This window comes from Triturus cristatus, chromosome 5_2 (assembly GCF_964204655.1).
Source record: "Triturus cristatus chromosome 5_2, aTriCri1.1, whole genome shotgun sequence".
NCBI lineage: Eukaryota > Metazoa > Chordata > Amphibia > Caudata > Salamandridae > Triturus > Triturus cristatus.
In genome coordinates this window covers 1,102,409,426-1,102,427,761 of record NC_140588.1, presented here as the reverse complement: position 1 = coordinate 1,102,427,761, position 18,336 = coordinate 1,102,409,426, and the positions used below count along the sequence as shown (strand labels likewise).

General features: G+C 39.3%; 1 protein-coding gene across 1 annotated transcript in view; it reads right to left on the bottom strand.

The window, feature by feature from the left end:
* LOC146829773 (nicotinamide N-methyltransferase-like) overlaps window positions 1-18,336 on the bottom strand; it is a 178,149-nt gene that overhangs the window by 139,030 nt on the left and 20,783 nt on the right. The window contains exon 2 of the mRNA XM_085608491.1: window positions 12,109-12,316. Within this exon, the coding sequence (XP_085464617.1) occupies window positions 12,109-12,316 (208 nt within the window). The remainder of the gene's footprint in view (window positions 1-12,108; window positions 12,317-18,336) is intronic.

Genomic DNA, 18,336 nt, shown 5'->3' with positions numbered 1-18,336 from the left:
AGATGAATTATTAATTATCAACATTAACAACTGTTCTTAAACTTGGTTTTCCGAATATTTAGGTAATTTAGCATTCCTATTAGGGCCTCCTAGCATTAATATTGACTTCAGGTTGGTGTAGGTTCATGTAATAGGGACATTTGCATATGAGATGTCATTTGGCCAGCTTATGAGCTAACACAATGAGGTTTGTACATTAATTTGAAGGATTTCTCGCCGTTTCAAATACGCTGTGTATCTCCTATAATTTTGATTACGCCCAGTAGCTACACACAGGGATTAATAGTGTTGACAAGACACAGGGTTTGATAGTGTTTGACAGCAGTGAAATCTGTTTCAGATTTCCTCCTGTCAAAAAGGGGGGGAAGGAGGAGAATATTGGCTTTCTGCTGGCCCCTGAGGAGGTTCGCTTCCCGCTAGCCCCTTAAGAAATTAAGCCCCTTAGAAATAAGCCCCCTTAGAAATTAAGCCGAGGAAATAGGTATGGTGCTTTCCCCTTTTTCTCATGTTTTATTACAGTACTAATACAGTTGACGACACAGGAGGCAGTTTCTACTAAAGTCCTCCCTTGGACACAAGAACACACTGTGGCATTTGAAGAATTAAAGAGAGCTTTATGTCAAGCACCAGTTTTAGCAAACCCTGATTACAACAAATCGTTTATGCTTTTTGTGACAGAGCGGGATGGAACAGCACTATCTGTCCTAACACAAGATCATGCAGGAAAACACGAGCCCTGTGCTTATTTTTCTAGTACATTAGACCCAGTAGCACAGGCTTTGCCTGCGTGCCTAAAATCAGTTGCAGCAACGGCCTTAGCCATAAGACAAAGTGACTCGATAGTGCTGGGCCACCCTCTGACAGTACAAGTACCACACGCAGTAGAGGTTCTCTTGAACCGGACAAAAACACAACACCTGACTGTAGCTAGACTGACAGGCTATGAGCCAACGTTATTTCAACCACACATAGAGATCAGACGATGCAACATACTGAATCCTGCTACCCTTTTGCCCTCCAGTACAGAAAGCGTTTCACCACACGACTGTGTTGAAGTAATACATACCGTGACTAAGCCAAGACAAGACTTGACAGACGTTGCACTCCCAGACCCCGACCTAACACTATAAGTTGACGGCTCATGCATGAGGACAGGGGCGGGAGAATTAGTGGCAGCATATGCAGTGACTACTGATACTGTAATAATAGACACTAAAAGAATAGACATATTGTCAGCACAAGCAGCAGAGCTCATCACCCTGACACAAGCGTGCATAAGAGCTAAGCACCTGAGAGTAAACATTTACACCGATTCTGTGGCGAGAAAGAGGTTTCTTGACCTCTCATGGGGCCAAGATACAGCATGGCCCCCTTATTCAAGCCCTACTGGAAGCAATACATTTACCAACAGCCATAGCTATCCTAAAATGTAAAGCACATACTAGAGCCACAGATACCATTTCCCAAGGCAATGATCTGGCAGACCGAACAGCTAAACAGACAGCTCAGACCCCACTAGACATGACAAAATCACAGATACTATCACTGTCCAAAGCCATGACAGTTAGGGATCCTTCCAAGGATATACAAGACATATAGACACATGCTACTATGGACGAATTAAAGAAATGGTCGGAACAAGGAGGGGTACTGACTGATCAGGGTTGGATGAATAAGGGCAAATCCACATGGTTTCTTCCTGATTCGATGGTACAAGTGATTATAAATACCGCACATAGTCCTGCACACTTAGGAGAGAAAGCAATGATAGATAGCTTACAGAATATATGGTTCAACAAGCACCTGCGTGCAGCAGCGAAACAAAAGGTCAGAACATGTATGATCTGTTGCCAATTCAATGCAGGTAAAGGCATTCCGATGGAACAAGGTGGATTCCATCCACCTGACCACCCTTTTGAAGTGCTCCAAATGGATTATATCCAAATAAACAGATGTAGAGGTTACAAATATGTCCTGGTACTAATGAAGCAGGTGTCCCTTCTGTTAGGGTATACCTGGAAATTCCATTGTGTGCGACATCCTGAAGCAGCAGGCCTTGTAGAAAGACATAATCAGACATTAAAAATTTGCGCAGACAAAGGTGTAGATTGGATGGTAGCCCTGCTGGTTGCCCTCTTTTACATGCGAATGGTGGCCCATTCTAGAACAAGCTTATCTCCCTATGAAGTGGTCTTTGGTAGACTACCAAATATGTGGGGCACTCCAATGCCTAAAAGATTACTGATGCTGACAGATTACCTGGCTTCCTTGATGTCTGCACTACTCTCTTGTTGTTCGCAGGTTGCTGCCGCCTTCCCTGACAACACCCAGGTCAAAGAATACTCCATCGCTCCTGGATGGAAGGCGCCAAAGTCAGTGCTCTGGACCACGGGGACGGCCGTTAAAGTCAAAGGGCGGAAAGGATGGTTGCACCTTCACCACTCTTTTACAAAGGAAAAAGACTTTGAACTTGGACTTTGGACTTTGAACACCATTTTCTAAGAGGAGACTCCCCAGCAGTTTCCACAAAGCTAAACTTAGATCTAAAAAGTCAGAACCCGTTTGATCAATTAAGTCCACTAGGTGGTGAAGCGGTTGAACATGTATTCTGGCTTGCATAAGATCTTGGACAATAACATTGATAAAAAAGAGCAAGATGTGCATCACGATAATATGTATCAGCTTAATACTACATGCTATTTTTCCTCCTATTGCCTCACTCTTATACTCCTCCACTAATGATACCATAAAGCACACATTTAGTGATCTGCCATCCTATGAGCTATCATATCGACTTGCCTTACGCAACAATACCTTTATTCAGATACTGCACCATTCACATCAGACTGCTGGGTCTGTGGCCGATTTCCCCCGTATCAGAAGGTAAAGGGAGTGTTGCCTCTTTTTCCTTTTCCGTTCTCCCATAATGGTTCTTGCGGAGCATGGTTTGCCTTAATGACATCCATCAACGGTGATGCCAAAGAATACAAAGCAATAACAAGGCTCCACAAGATTGCCCAAAACATACATCAAGACCCAGGCACGTGGACATGGTCCGGTTGGCTCTGGGGATTAATATCGGCTTGGGGATGGAAAGTGTTGACCGTCTGTGGGTTGATACTATTAATGATATTCAGTTGTTGCCTATGTCTGCAGTGTGGCCCGGCCATTTGTGGCCTGTGTGCTACTGCATGTGTTCCACATCCCTATTTACAAAGCATTGAAAATGGAAAAATAATGCTGCAAGAACAGATCGACTGTCTCATGAAAATAGACCTTACATAGGGGGTTCACTAAGGTACAAGGAGGGAATGAGGAAAATAATTATCTATGAGGCCTATGTGTCCCCATGTGCCCCCCCCGAACGCTTATGTGCACATACATGTAACCTATGTATTTCCCCTCCATGGCCTTTCTATCATGATGCTTATGCTATAACGTGGCCTGCCATCATCCAGTCTCCCATGAGAGAAACGACAAATCTGTATTGAGGCCTACACGTTTTTCATCATGTTTTCCTGCATTTTCATGAAGCCCATGTTTATGGCTCAGCCAGAGCCAAAAAGAGGTTTAATGCCTCAGAACGCTCTGAAAGCTACAGCTACGTATCCTTGGCCTTGCACACTTGGGCCTCAGCCAAAGGGGCCCCGACCGAGGTGTCGAGACAGTATTGAGCACGGTTATCTGCTTACTCTTACTGAAACCACATTCTTGCCTGGTGAAGGAGGAATGAACGCGACCCATCTGCAAGCCCTACTGTCTCTCTTTGTGAGATTGCAAAGCTCACGTCAGTAAAAAGCCCATAGCCCCCATGTAAGGCTTCTGCAGTAAATGAAGTAAATGAAGAAATAGATGCCACATCGGCTCTTGGTGATGAGCAACCTATGTCACAAATCAGTCCCTGCTCCAGACATCGGATATCAGATAATACAAGATGTGCTGGTCGTCTTGACACTGAAGGCCTCACTAACTGAAGGCCTCACTTCCAGACTTGTTCGGTTGCATAGCAACCCTCCTCACGTCAGTTACACGTCATGCTCGAGTTGAGCACAAGTAAGGCAAAGTTCCAGTACGATTCCAGCAGATCACGCAACTCCCTCCAGGTATCCACCCACACATGACAAATTACCCATTATCATCAAGTGGACGCCCACATGGACGCCCACCTTCACGCCTACTTACACGCCCACATGCTCTTATCTCATTCTCTCTTGCTCTTTTGCTTACGTACAATTGAGAAATGTATATATACTGTACTCTGTGAATAATGTTTTGAGAATATTGAGAATACTTTTGAGTCCCCTTCCAGATCCCTTTTTGGTGATGGTAATATTCTCCCTTTGACTCGAGTTATTGGAATAAAGCCCTTTATGAACCTGATACCACAGACTCAGCCTCTTGCTTTATGCATGATGCTATTGATATTCTGAAATACATAGAGCGTAATATTTTATTTACCACAGATCGATAGCCAGATTAGGTAAATATAGTGTTCTGCGATTTACGAAAGATTTAATAAACTTATTAGATGGAACTAAATTCTTGAAATAACTAGATAAACCAATATTGATTAACAGGCAAATGTGTTTTGTCATTTATTGAGGGAGGATAGATCAAAAATCCAAAATGTGTTTTTAACTGGTCGAAATCACCTTACCGATCCAACTAAATGGTCCATTGATCAAGTGGGAGGAGTATCTTGATGTTTAGTATTAGGATCTATAGGTGTGAGTTTATTCATGTATTGTTATGTATTATAATATTTTCCTATAGGTTATAAGATATTCCTTTCATGTCAGCGCTTGGAACCTGTAAGTGCAGACCAGTGTTGGTGTTATAAGCCCCACCAATGCTTGCATGAGTGGATGTGTTAATGTGGTATTTGGTCTGTGACGAAGGGAGGATTTTGGTACGGGGTTTTGTCCTGATTCCCTTTACCCAGGTTTCCGCGCTGCAACACCCCTGTGATGCACTGCTTATGACCGTGCATATTACATCATTCAAGACATCACTGATGACATATAAAATGACACTGCTTAGGACAACACAGATGAGACCATCCACAGAAAACACACACACTCACACAACCACTCACACACCCACTCATACTCCCATCTCCATGTCTCCAAAGACCTGGTGTGCATTTCAGCACTGAGATAATTATTCATATATCTTTATCCTAAAACCTGTGAAAACATGAATTTCCCTAAAGAGAGGACAACATGAGCACAAAAAGGTATATTGCCCAAAAACAAGGGAACATCGTCTCAACTACATAAACTAAGTGAATCTTTCTTTGGTGGAGACATATTGTCCGGCATTAAATACACAATAAAAAATAACCAAAATGGGCCAAAAGGGCAAGGCATTCTTGTGATGTGATTTTCTATGATAAAAAAGGGAGAACCATATATTCTCTTCTCACCAGAAGTTGATAAGAAAGAAGCTACTGATCACAGTCACTACATTTTGCACTATGATGCATCAATGATTTTTTCACACCCATCCTACTATTTGTGAACATTTTTAACGTTGAATTTGGCAGAAAACACTGTTACTTTTCCTTTACCACGCCCAAGAAGTTAGAATCATTTGAATGTCACAGATATATTCTATCTTGGATGAAACACAGGTTGCCAGAATGTTTTCTTTTTCTAGTTTTCTTTTCTATTTACAAATTTGTTGCAAAAAGATGTCATACGTATATTTCAGTACCACGGTTGTTTGAGAAATCGGTGTGATTTTAAGAATGTGTAATTAATATATATATACACATATTGTAATTCATGTTTTTTTCAGCTGTTTACTTATATAAAATGATTTTTATTAGTAATTTTATTATATTTCCTGTTTTCGGGAATACTTTGCAGTTTGCGAATATCACAAGACTACAGAAAATAGTGATTTCATTGGACACTTTTGATTATTGTAGAAAGGAAGCCCCCACCCAGTCTTTCTTTCATTACACTTGTGGTGCTCAGATTGGAGGTACATATTCCAGTACCTGCCAGTTTTTGGCTTTCTTCTTTAAAATGGCATCTGGTGGCAGTGGAGAACAGAAGCCTCACCCTGTGGACGAGAATTTGTCAGAGGAGAAACTCCCGATGAAACACCAAACCCATCCAATGGAAAGATTCCACCAGCCCCGCCACAGAAAAGAAAACAGTGCCAAAGTATGTGAAGTGCTCTTTGTGTGAAAAGAACCTCTCCACGGTCATGTCAAATAAATATTTGTGTGGCACAACACAAATGCTGACATACCATTCCAAGCAGTTGACCAGAGCCGAGATGGAGTGCAATAATCCTCATCCCCCACGGCCTAATGTATTCTTTAAGGGCCCCCCTCCTTGAGCCCATAAATGGTTTTGGGGACCCCATCAATGGGCTTGGCTTACTAGCTAGGTCCCAGAGAGCCCACCACCAGGACATAGTGGTTTCCCTGCATGCACCGGAAAGCGGTTTACTGTGTTTAGTGCCTTGTGGCCAACCCCCCTACAAATAGGGTCTATGCATCATAGGGTGTTAGATTTATGGATGGTAATTAAATATTACTTCCCTGAAAGAAAAATAGAAATTCACTGAAAAAAATGAAGATTAAAGTAACTTTATAGTTATAATAAAAGTTCAATTGCATCATATTGTTTTTTTGCACTCTAAGATCTTCTGCAATTCACCAGTCATAGATATAGTTATGTCAAGTAAACATAATCTCTTCCATAAGGTAACAATGACTCGTGCCCTCACCATGCACTGCAAATTACCCCACATTTTGCATCACTCATGACATCTCCTATTACATCATTGATAACATCACTGCAACATTTCAGTACAATTTCTGATGAGAAAACTGTGCATTAAGAGAAAACTGCAGTTTGGGAATAGAAAGAGAAATGTTTCTTCCACTCATTTAATTCCCATTTTAAATCCTCTCTAATGGCAAAGGTGATTTTTAAGTTACTGTTCTGAAGAAGGCATTTTTAGAAAGTTTGCATTTGTCTGCCTAAAGCAAATATGCCTTCCTGCCAGTGTCTAGAAACATATGACTGTGAATTGCCTACTTATTGTGTGTCTTTTATGCGTGCAAATATGGTATTAGGAGAGTAGGTCTTCCTGATAGGATGGCTGGGATGAAGTTAGTCCCTACCCTGAAAACACTTCAAAGGACCCAACCTGCAGTACACACAAAGGAACTTAACAACAGGCCTTTCCCTGCCTTTGTCCCCCTAGACAGATTGAAACCAAACAAAATGAAAGGGAAAAAAACTGGATAAAAGCTTGTTACACAAGGACTGGCCCCTACACAAAGGCTTATACTGGGTATAGGAATAACACCATTAGAACCCCTCATTAAAATACTCCTGGGCCTGTGGAAGTTTCAGAAGAAGGACTGCTTTGAACCCAGTATCCCAATAATTGAGTCCAAAGGTAAATTGACTGACTTCCTGTGTGAGCTACGGGTGTACAACAAGCTTCCATAGGCCTGTCTGCAACTGTCCAATTGACCAGCACTAACTGGACCTGCCTGAGTGTTAATTATGGCATCTGCTGCAGTGAGCCAACATCCCAAAAAGATGTCCCAATTCCTGGACCCTTGGCCGGCATCAGTATGAACTTCTCTTGCCAAAAACTTAAGTCCAGGTGAAAATCAAAACCATAAGTGTGCTTCTTGCGTCAGCAGCAATCAATGTGTTTTCAACAGTGAGCTGTTCTTCACGCCACACGAAGACTGATCATGTATCGCGGCTTGAGAAGATACAGCTATAACCTGGTCCTAGCAACAACAATGATCTCCACGCAGCCCCGGCTCAAGCTAAGGTTCATTCGAGTGGACTTGGACTCAGTTGAGGTAAACTCTTCACTGGCATAAGTACGTAGTATATAGAAGACAATTGAAATCTATTGGAACATTCAGTTGGGAATCCAAGGTAAACAGGCGCCCTCTCTCAGACTTGAGGGCAATAATCGTAAGTGAGTAAAAATGCTGGAACCCCCGAAATGCAGCAGTCCAATGTTGTAATGATGCTTAAGTATGCTCATGTGGTCTTGTGACCCTAGTCGCTTGGGTCAATACGTGAAATAAGTCATAAACCCACGAGTGGCGCTGTGGTCTTTTTGTCATAACTACAGTCCTGATATTGGAATTTAGTCATTTTAAGTGTTACATTTTACTCTATTTTCTAAATTGATTTGGGATTTTTCTAGTCTTATCTTTTCACGTATTACTGTTTGAATGCTACATACATACTTTACACATTGCCTCTAAGGTAAGCCTGATGCTTTTCGAGGTACCAGACAGTTAAGCACATGTTTATTTAGAGGCTTCTGTAGTTCACTTTGAGAAGGATTGTGTTTATAACTACACAACACCAATTTCTTACAAGTTGCAGAACACTCTTCAAGAAAATAGAGCTTTTCACCAACCCCAAGAATGACCCTCTAGGACCTTACTCCATGGGCAATTGCAAACTCACTTCTTCTTAAATGGAAAAATTCAGATGATATGACAACACATTACTATGCCACCCATCCCTCTGTGCTGTATTCCATGATGCTTTCCTTTGAAGCCCTGTCAATCGTAGACCTCACTGATATCCTCAAATCCATCAATGCCATATCCTATAAAGATGATGCTTTCTACTGGTGTTTTAACGGCACTCTCACTGGACAAACTTTCTAAAATCTACTTACCCTTGTCAATATCTTCCTCAATCAATGTATGTAGTCAGAAAATCCCACTTATTTTTAAAAACCCCACACTAGACCCTGAGGACCACAACTAACCGTTGACAACAAAATTTCTGAAATAGCTAATGCCAACAATAATTATTTCTTGCACCAGTCTAGCTTAGGACACGGTGTAGCACAGGACACCTATCTTACAAATCATAAACAATGCTCTCCTGATCACAGATAAAGATTATCCCTGTTTCCTCATATGACTGGACCTTATAGCCAACCTCTTTACTAACTACCATTTCACCCTCATCCACACTTTGAAATCTCAAATAAGAATCCATGGAAGCATCATACACTAGTTCTTTTCCTACCTATCTAAACCACCCCAATTGGGCATCACATCTTTAAAGAACTCCAGGCATCTACATTATCCCCATGTAATGGTACCAGAAAACTTTTGCCAAAATATCTCCTGGTAAAAATTAATTTTCCTAAAGTGTGTTAGGTTGCCTATTTTCAATGCTTATATTTTGTTGATTTCAGTGTTTTTTCTGTGTTTTTCAAACCTTCTGTTTTTATTGGTGTTTATTCTGCTGCATAGCCCCCAAAATAGACAAAACTGTCTTTTTTATATTTGCAAAATGTGTTGTTTTGCAATGTGTGTTATAAAGCAAATATTTAATTTAAATATGAAGTAATGTGGGGGTTGTGCAATCAACATATTAATCTATTTTTTGAAGACAAGCTGCTTGCATTGCCCTCCTACCTTCAATTACACTCACATCTTGTTACCCTTTCTCACATCTTGCTATTTTCTATACTCACTGTCAGGACTCTATCTGATTTGCGTTGATGGATTAAAAAGTAAGGTCATTATATTAAAAAGTTTTAATAAAAATTCCTCAACACAGTTGGGAGTAATTCACCTACTAATTTGTCAACACTATCAGCAGCATAGTGCCTTTTGAAACATTTAAAATTAATTTGGAACTAAATCAGATTAATCTGTAACCTTTAATTCTAGTTATGCCGGACAATATTTTGATAACAATATTCGGACATTCAACCATAGCATTTTTCTTCAGCTTCTAACTGGAAGCACTTAGGAGCTTACTTCCAGATGCATGCAACAGCACATGATTCTACTTGATGTTTTTTTCCGCATCAAGCATTCAAGCATCCAATACCTCCCAAACTGTATGTTCTTCATCCATACCTGGATGTCTAACTCCTATCTCGAGCTCATCAGAACCAAAACCAAATTACTTTTATTCTCTAGTAACAACAAGCTACAAGTACTCCAAACCAGGCTCTAAGTCATGAAAGTAGACAGATTGGATCCCTCACTTTGACCCAATGCCAAGTCACTTGGATTCGAGAAAGACAACAACCTCCTACACAAAGGACACATGGCAAAAAAAAAGTTGCCTTGGTACCAACTCTCTTTACTATAAGGAGACTTTTCCAGGTACCACACACTTCCTTGTGTGTGGATGAATTTGGATGCCACCCTCTCTCCGCAAGTGAAAATTATTGCAGACAGGTACTGTTCCTCTTCCAGAAAAGTGGAGCAATTCTCACAGGAGGCAGACTCAGTTCAAAGGCAGAACACAGATAGGTGACAAGGGGGAAGCTTAGAGACAGATGAAGGAATGCATTGTAAAAAGTTGCAATGATACTGAGGGATAACACAGCCCCAGCCATTTAAAAATACCATTGGTTGATATACTTGAGATATGTTACGTATGAGTCTAAATCCCCCCGTGTAGCAAAATTATCAAGTTTCTCCAGACAATTTTGTTTGACAACACTATGACACCATGTTTAAACATTGATCAAGAATTACCATCCCACCTGGAGTTTTTCAGACCTTCATGTGAAATCCTAGACAAGCATTTATAAGCCTTTTTCAGTAATTTTAATACTGTTCTGTCTTAAGCGCAGTCCTCCAGTTAGAGAGTGTTAGTTTTGCCAATAAATCTACCCATCCTTGAGTCTGTTCCCCTGAAAGTGGAAGATAAATGTGAGAATAGCTGAAGCACATGCATTATGTTTCATAGGAAGTGTTACCTTTAAAGCCATCCACTACAGCCAAAAGTCAATATCTAACTTTGTTCTAGTTAAAGAGTTATCCTCCTCCTTCCTTGAACAAAACTCTGCGTCATAGCGCAACCAAGCCAACCCAATGGAGGTGTATGTGCTTACCCTCTAATGTAAATGTACTTGAAAGGAGAAATAGTTCCCTTGGAGCCCTTCTTGTATATGACATTTGCATACATGACTTATGCTAATGTCTAGAATTTAACACAAACTGGCTCTATGAGACTTCTAGCTAGTTCTTTCTCCCCTGTATTGGCTCTACGTTGGATCTTTTTTTCTGTGTGGTAGCTTTAAAAGGCCCATAAAGTCACAAATCCATATTTTTACCTTTATTGTGCCTTTATAGAAACCATAAGGTGAGATCTGAGTGGCCTTAGCACTGACAAATAGAGCTTAGTTGCACCAGATGTGCTTATGTGCGATGGTCTCTCCATCAGCCAGTCTGACCATTGGTATGTTATTGGAGAGATAGGATTGGGAGATTTTAGACTGCCAGGTTTTATATTTAACACTTTTAACTCTAAACTAAGATTGTTTGTGGAGTGGCCCTAAAAGATTTTATTGGTGTGATTTCCATGTCATGCATTTAAAACTGTGCAATCCAAACCTCAGAGCCTCTATGTCGTTTAACATTGACTTATTTCAACACATTTGAAAAATCTTGCACTCAACTCGACCCTCATATTCCAAAATGATGGACAGGTTGGTTTTAAGACAGAAGAATTTTTAGATGCTTCCAAGTTCTAGATGTCTATCCCAGTGATGACGCATGCCATCAACCAATGAGATGAGAGTCATGAGATGGTAATCCACTAAAGATTTCGTAACCACTAGCGGAGGTGTATTTGTTTCATGTTCTCTATAAAGTAATGAGGGCGACAACAATCTACAACATCCTCTCACTTTCCTACTTGTTTTCAACATTCATTAAACAGTCTGAGGACATGAAGTGCATAAACAGGTACATGTCAGAGTGAGGAACTAAGTCAACACTTTTAAAATCATGACCTGAAATTAAATTGGTATGGCATTGAAGCTTTTCTACAAAAAAAGGTATGACTAAAAGAATCCAGGGTAGCTTGGTGAGCCTTTGATTTATCTGTGATTCTGGGTAACTGAGTCAGTGATCATGGAAGCCCAAGAATAAAGTACAGAAGATTACTCCTTCTTTTATACTTCTAATCGGGGTATCAAAACCTTAATTTCATAATCTTTACCCTTGGTGTATTTGCTCCTCTCTATGAGTACTCACATTCTATATAGGAGTAATGCATAGAGAAGATGGATAGGAAAACAAAGTAGGACAGTGTTAATACATAGCACAATACATACCCTGTGCCCTGAAGCTCACAAATCATCTCGATTGCGTGACTATAATCCATGACATCAGGTTCATTCTTCAACCATTTCTGCATCTCTTGGAGGGAATTGTCATCAGCGCAGGCAACGGTGATCTCGTTGAAATAGTCGCAAAGTGGGAGAGTGTAATAGGGATAGGGCCCAATGCAAAGTCCAATTAGGGAGTCTCCTTTAACATCACCTGTTTACAAAAACATTCATACTTGAGTGAAATAAGAATCTATAACCTGTAAATGTCTCTTTTTCATCAGCAAACTAGAATGAATAAATATGTTCAGTACGCTCATCATTATCATTTTTATGTTAAATATTGTGGTCTTCTTGCATCATATGAGTCTGTAATATATCCTCAGTCTCTCTTGTGACCCTCATAACCACCCCAGATCTAATTTGGAGTCTGCAGTGTCTAATTTGGGACTCAGCTTCTGTGACTGGGTGGTAAAGGAAGTTGGAAGGTTATCCCTTTCTTTCATTTGTTTTAGAGGTGTTATTCAGTGGGGGTGAGTGGGTTTTGATTCTTTTGTCAAAAGGTACTTGCACCTCTTGTAGACTATAGATTTTCTGCAGTGTTTTTGCCTTGGAAAGATATACATCCAGGCTATAGGAATTCCCTTTCAAGTTCCTAGGACTAGAAATCAAGATATCTCTTGCATCTGCCCATCACAGTGCTTGTGTCAATGTCAGGTCACTTAGGGCCATATTCTTTACATGGTTGTGTCACTTTTGTTGTTTTGTACCACACAACAGGGTGCATGTAAGGCATAACCGTTTAGCGTGTATTCAATGTCAGACCTGTTTGAAAACCTCTGCGTGTGAATCAACCAGAAAAATTGTTATTTAGTTGTTATTTAAACTTAGTAAGGGTTGATGTGCATGACCCAGGGAGTAAGAAACAAGGAAGTGGTCAGACAGTCCATCATGTCATAGGTGGCACTCCATAATATTTTTTCTGCTAATGAAGCAGTCGAGGAAAAACCCTTTTCTAATGAGTTAGGTTTGGAACAGAATTTTATGAGGTCATTGTTGATCAGAAAGAGGGTTAGTTGTAGCACAGAGCGGTATCTTGGGAAAATGGAATGATATCAGGAGTATTGCTGTTATACTCAAGAGAATTAGCTGAGAACAGCGTACAGTAAGATTTGGAGGTTTCTGAATGAATAGGAGATTGGGAGGTGAGAGAACTGGATGAGAAAGTCAAAGCATTGAATGTCACTCTTTAAGATAATTTGTTGGACTATTCTGAGACAGGGAGAATAATTGGATTGGAGAGATGTTTTGAGATGACCATTAGAGGTACAAGAGGATCAATGAGAGAAAAGGAGAGGGTTGAACATAGATTCAAGGGTGGGTAGGATAATTTTCAATATGAAAATGGGTGAGATAAATACGGCATTTCAGAGATAAAACGGTGCAGATTGTCGATAAGAGTATTCTGATTATAGGTGATCAAAGGTGTCCTCGTGTCATAGGGGGAAATGGGTGACAGTTTAGTAAGTTTTCAAATCCAGAGACCTGTGAATAGGGCCATGGGACTCTAAAAGTGGTTCCACTTCAGAAATATTAGGACATATTTTTAAGTTAAAGCTTGATGATGGACTCTTTTCATGTATTTGCTCTGTAGGGGAATGTGCCAAGGAAGGAAAGAAATTAGGTGGAGAAAGTTATCAAATAAGAGGGGAGGGGCAGAAGAGGAATGAAGTGTTCTGGATGACAAAATCAGGACATATTTATGATGAATGTTCTCCAGTTTATTCCTCAATAAGAATCCCATTCAATAGCATCCAAGCATCAACAGTAACTCGTTAGTTTATCTTCAAAGCTCCACTAGAACATCATGAGCCCAGTGGATGACACAGTAAATGACTCATATCAATTCTAATATTCTAACAGTGACATATTACAATTCCATCAATGCCCATGTAATGAAAGAGATACAGAACATCACATACCTCCCTTCTTTACTCTAACAAAACAAATAAACATAACCAATATTTAAATTTATTACAAGACTCCTATACATGATCAGCAAGATATGATGGTGCTTTACGCACCCTCAATGAATTACGACCTCTAACTCTCTCTTCATCTTTAGATGAACTGTTGCTTGGATTACCATTAAGTTTTCCCTTTACAACAACATCCCTATTTAAGTTCCATATCTGATGATCTTCTGTTTTGATGGCATTATTAAACACCTTAATAACTTTAATAGGTTTCATGAATTTTGAAACAGACTTACCCATCAAACCTGGACGTTTTATCATGACAATGTCACCTACCATCACTTTTGTTGTTTTCACTCCTTTCTTCTAATGAAAATAATGTTTTCTTTGCTTAGCTTTCTCCTCATTTTTCATCCGCACCATCTCATTATCACATTTGGCTTCTTTACCTTTACTCAATTCATATCTGTTAACCCATGCAGGTTCTACATCAGTATTAGGAAGTCTACCTCTAAACAATAAAAAAGGAGTTTTCACAGTGGTAGAATGAGGCAACAATCTATACTCCTCAACCATTTTTAACAACTCACACTTCCAATCCATACATTGTGATTTTGCCAAAGCGATAGTTTCCTTAATCACTTTGTTAAATCTCTCTACCATCCCGTTGGTCTCGGGAAGATAGAGAGCACAAGTTTTATGTACTATCCCTTTAGATGAAAGGAAATTTTCCATATGTTCAGAAACTAATTGAACTCCGTTATCCATCAAAATGGAATCTTAAATCCCTTCTCTTGAAAACAGACTTTGAAGACATTGAATAATGTGACTTGAATCAATGTTCGACAAAAAGAAAACCTCTGGCCATCCTGAAAACATATCAATTATGACTAACACATAAATTTGAGAGCCATTGTTATGTACTGGACCCAAGATATCTAGAGAGATATCCTGCCACGGATTTGAAGGGCGTCTCCTTAACACCATAGGTTGCACACGTGTACACTTTGTCTTGTCACTAAGAGAGCAAGTTATACAATCACACACCACCCGTTATATCTCTCTGTCCATACCTGGCCACCAATATGACCCATGTAATCTCTCCTTACACTTTGTAAGACCAGCATGTGATGAATGCACCAACATCAATAAGTTCTTTTCTAAGATTGTCAGGAGGAATTAATTTTGTGCCACGAAATAATAACCCACTATCTATGGATAACTCATTTTGCAATGGCTAAAACTTTTTAGTAAAGTCAGATCCTTCTTTGTCACTGAACCAACCTTTCTCCATAAGACCCATCACTTCTTTCAAAGTAATGTCTTGAGACATTCCATCACTCCACCTTTTCTCAGAAATAACTTCTTGGTCAACTACACAGACCCATTCATCAGGATTCTCAAAATCTTCATCTTCAAAAACAATTTTGGGTGTCAAACGTGATAACACATCAGCAACATTGTTGTCTACCCCAGGAATATACTTGATCTCAAAATGATATTCTTGCAAACCTATTATCCATTTAGTTATCCTCCCTGAAATAGCATCAAGACCTTTTTTAGTGAAAATTTCAATCAGAGGATTGTGATCGGTTCTCACCTCATCGATACCCCATATGAATTTCTTCAATTTCTTAATTGTCCAGAATACTGCTAAAGACTCTCTTTCCACTACCGAATACCTAGTTTCCGGATCTTTGAGACTGTGAGATAGAAACATAATTGTTTCCATTCCTTCTGAACCTTGCTGTTGTAAGACTGCCCCCAATCCCTTTTCACTGGCATCTGTAATTAATATCGGTTTTACTTTAGAATTAAAACTCCTAAGAGAAGGAGCAGCCATGAGCTTCTTTTTAATGTCAGTAAACTCTTTTTCACAACTGTCAGTCCACTCAAAATCCACACCTTTCTTTAGTAGATATCTCATATTGATGGCACAGTCTGCAAAATTTCTTACAAATTTTGCATAATATTCCACAACTCCTAGAAACTTCATAAGCTCATTTTTGTTTGTAGGAGAGCTCATGTCTTGAATAGTATTAATCAAATCAGATTTTGGTCTTACCCCTTCACTAGTATTGTTATGACCTAAATAATCAATGGAATTAGTTTTGAATTTGCATTTTTTGGCTTTGATGGTAAAGTTATGATCACTCAATCTTTCAAACACTCCTTTTAATCGAGCATCATGTTGACAATCATCATCTCCTACTACCAGTATATCATCTTGATACACATGAACACCTGCCAACCCATGAAGGATATTTTCTATGACCCTTTGGAAAACCGATGAGGCTGCAACTAAACCAAAGGGCATGCGTATAAATCTATATGTGCCAAAGGGTGCAATGAATGAAGTAAGATCACACATGATTCATCCAATTATATTTGGGGATATACCGAAGATAAAACCACTGTACTGAAGACCTTAGCTCCCCTCAACAAAAGCAATAGTTCATTAATATTAGGCAAAGGATACCTGTCGACAACCACACATTTGTTTAATTGCCTCAAATCAATGCATAATCTTAGGTCCCCATTCGATTTCCGCGCTGCCACCACCAGAGCCAACCATTCAGTTCCTTCTACTTTTTCTATTATTTCCCAACATTTTAATTTCTCAATTTCTCTCTCCATGTCATCTCTCACTGATATGGGAACATTTCTTACTTTGCAGCACACGAGAATAGCATTCTTCCTAAGTATGATGTTATGTTTATAGCCTTTGAGACAACCTAACTCATTCTTGAATACATTGGGATATTTTAAGATCAGAGATTAAATCTTCATTACCACTTTCAAGAACTGAGTTTACATTACCTTCAATTGAATAGGAGGATCAGCATTGGGATGAAGGAAAACCCCCAATTCACCTTGATGTATCCAGCTTATAATGCTGTCTCCTTTCTTAGAAAAATATATCTTTCCAGAGACAAATCTATTTTTATACTCTATGAGTCCTATAAAATACCCATGTAGATCGATAGGTTCTCCACCATACGCTAATGGTCTTATGTCAGATTTTAAAAGTTTAACTTTGCCTTTTAATCCCTCCATGAAAAATGTATTAGAAACAATGGTAATTTTTGCACCTGAGTCAAATAAGACCTTCGTGCTAGCACCTTCAACCAACATTTCATCACAAGGAGAATTGTTCCTCTTATCTCCACTTACCATCTGTACAATGATTTGAGCACACTCATAATCTTCAGTATATGATTCATCATTATCCTCCTCATATACCTCAGTTTCTTTGACTTTAAAAATTGGTTTGCTCTTGCAAAAAGAGGTCAAATGACCTTTCTTCTTACATTTAAGACATGTTTGATTTAAAGCTGGACACTTCTTATTGTTAGCTAAATGTCCATTTTTCCCACATATAAAACGTTTGCAGACATTAGACTTATCCTTATTAAATGCATTAACTTTTAAATTATTTCCTTTAAACGACTCATTTATCTTACTTTTGTTTCTAACGTCTTGAACTTTGCCCTTTTTCACTGAGTCCTTCTTCAATACCACAACACATTTTATGGAATATTCAATCCTCTTAGCTACACTTAAAACCTCATCCAATGTGGGCTCATCATGCAGCCACAACTCTTCTCGAACTTTCTCCATGTTGCAGCTGAACATGAATTGATCTCTTATTCGCTCATCTTTTAAATTATCAAATCTGCAAGACGATGCAAGTTTTCTTAAATACGGTACATAACTTTCCACAGTTTCTTCTTCACCTTGCATCCTCTTTGCAAACTTATACCATTCCAGAATAGTACTTACTTTAGGTAAGTAGTGTTTGTCTAATTTCTTAATACATATCTCGTAGTCATTAAGACCATTTGCTTACTCTATAGGTAAGTCTGGTAAGTGATCAAACACATCTTGACCTTCTGATCCTAAACAGTGAAAGAGTAAAGAAGAACTTCTCTCAGAGCTGACTGAAGGTCCGCACACTCTCGCGTATCTCTCAAATACCACTTTCCACTTTTTCCACTGTATGGGAGGCATGCCAGAGCTGGTAAGGAAAAACGGCGTGGCAGTAACATTCTGCATGACCAACTATTGTGTTGAATATGTACGTAAATAAATTATATAAGCATAAATTATTTAGTTAAATTAAGAATAAATAAATTGTTAAATTACTCCATAACACATGTTGAAACAATTGTTGTCATTGGAATATTGCCTTTGCAATATTGCTCATACAGCTGTGCACATCAGGGTGTCGTTTCTTGTGTAGATCGATGTGAAAAAT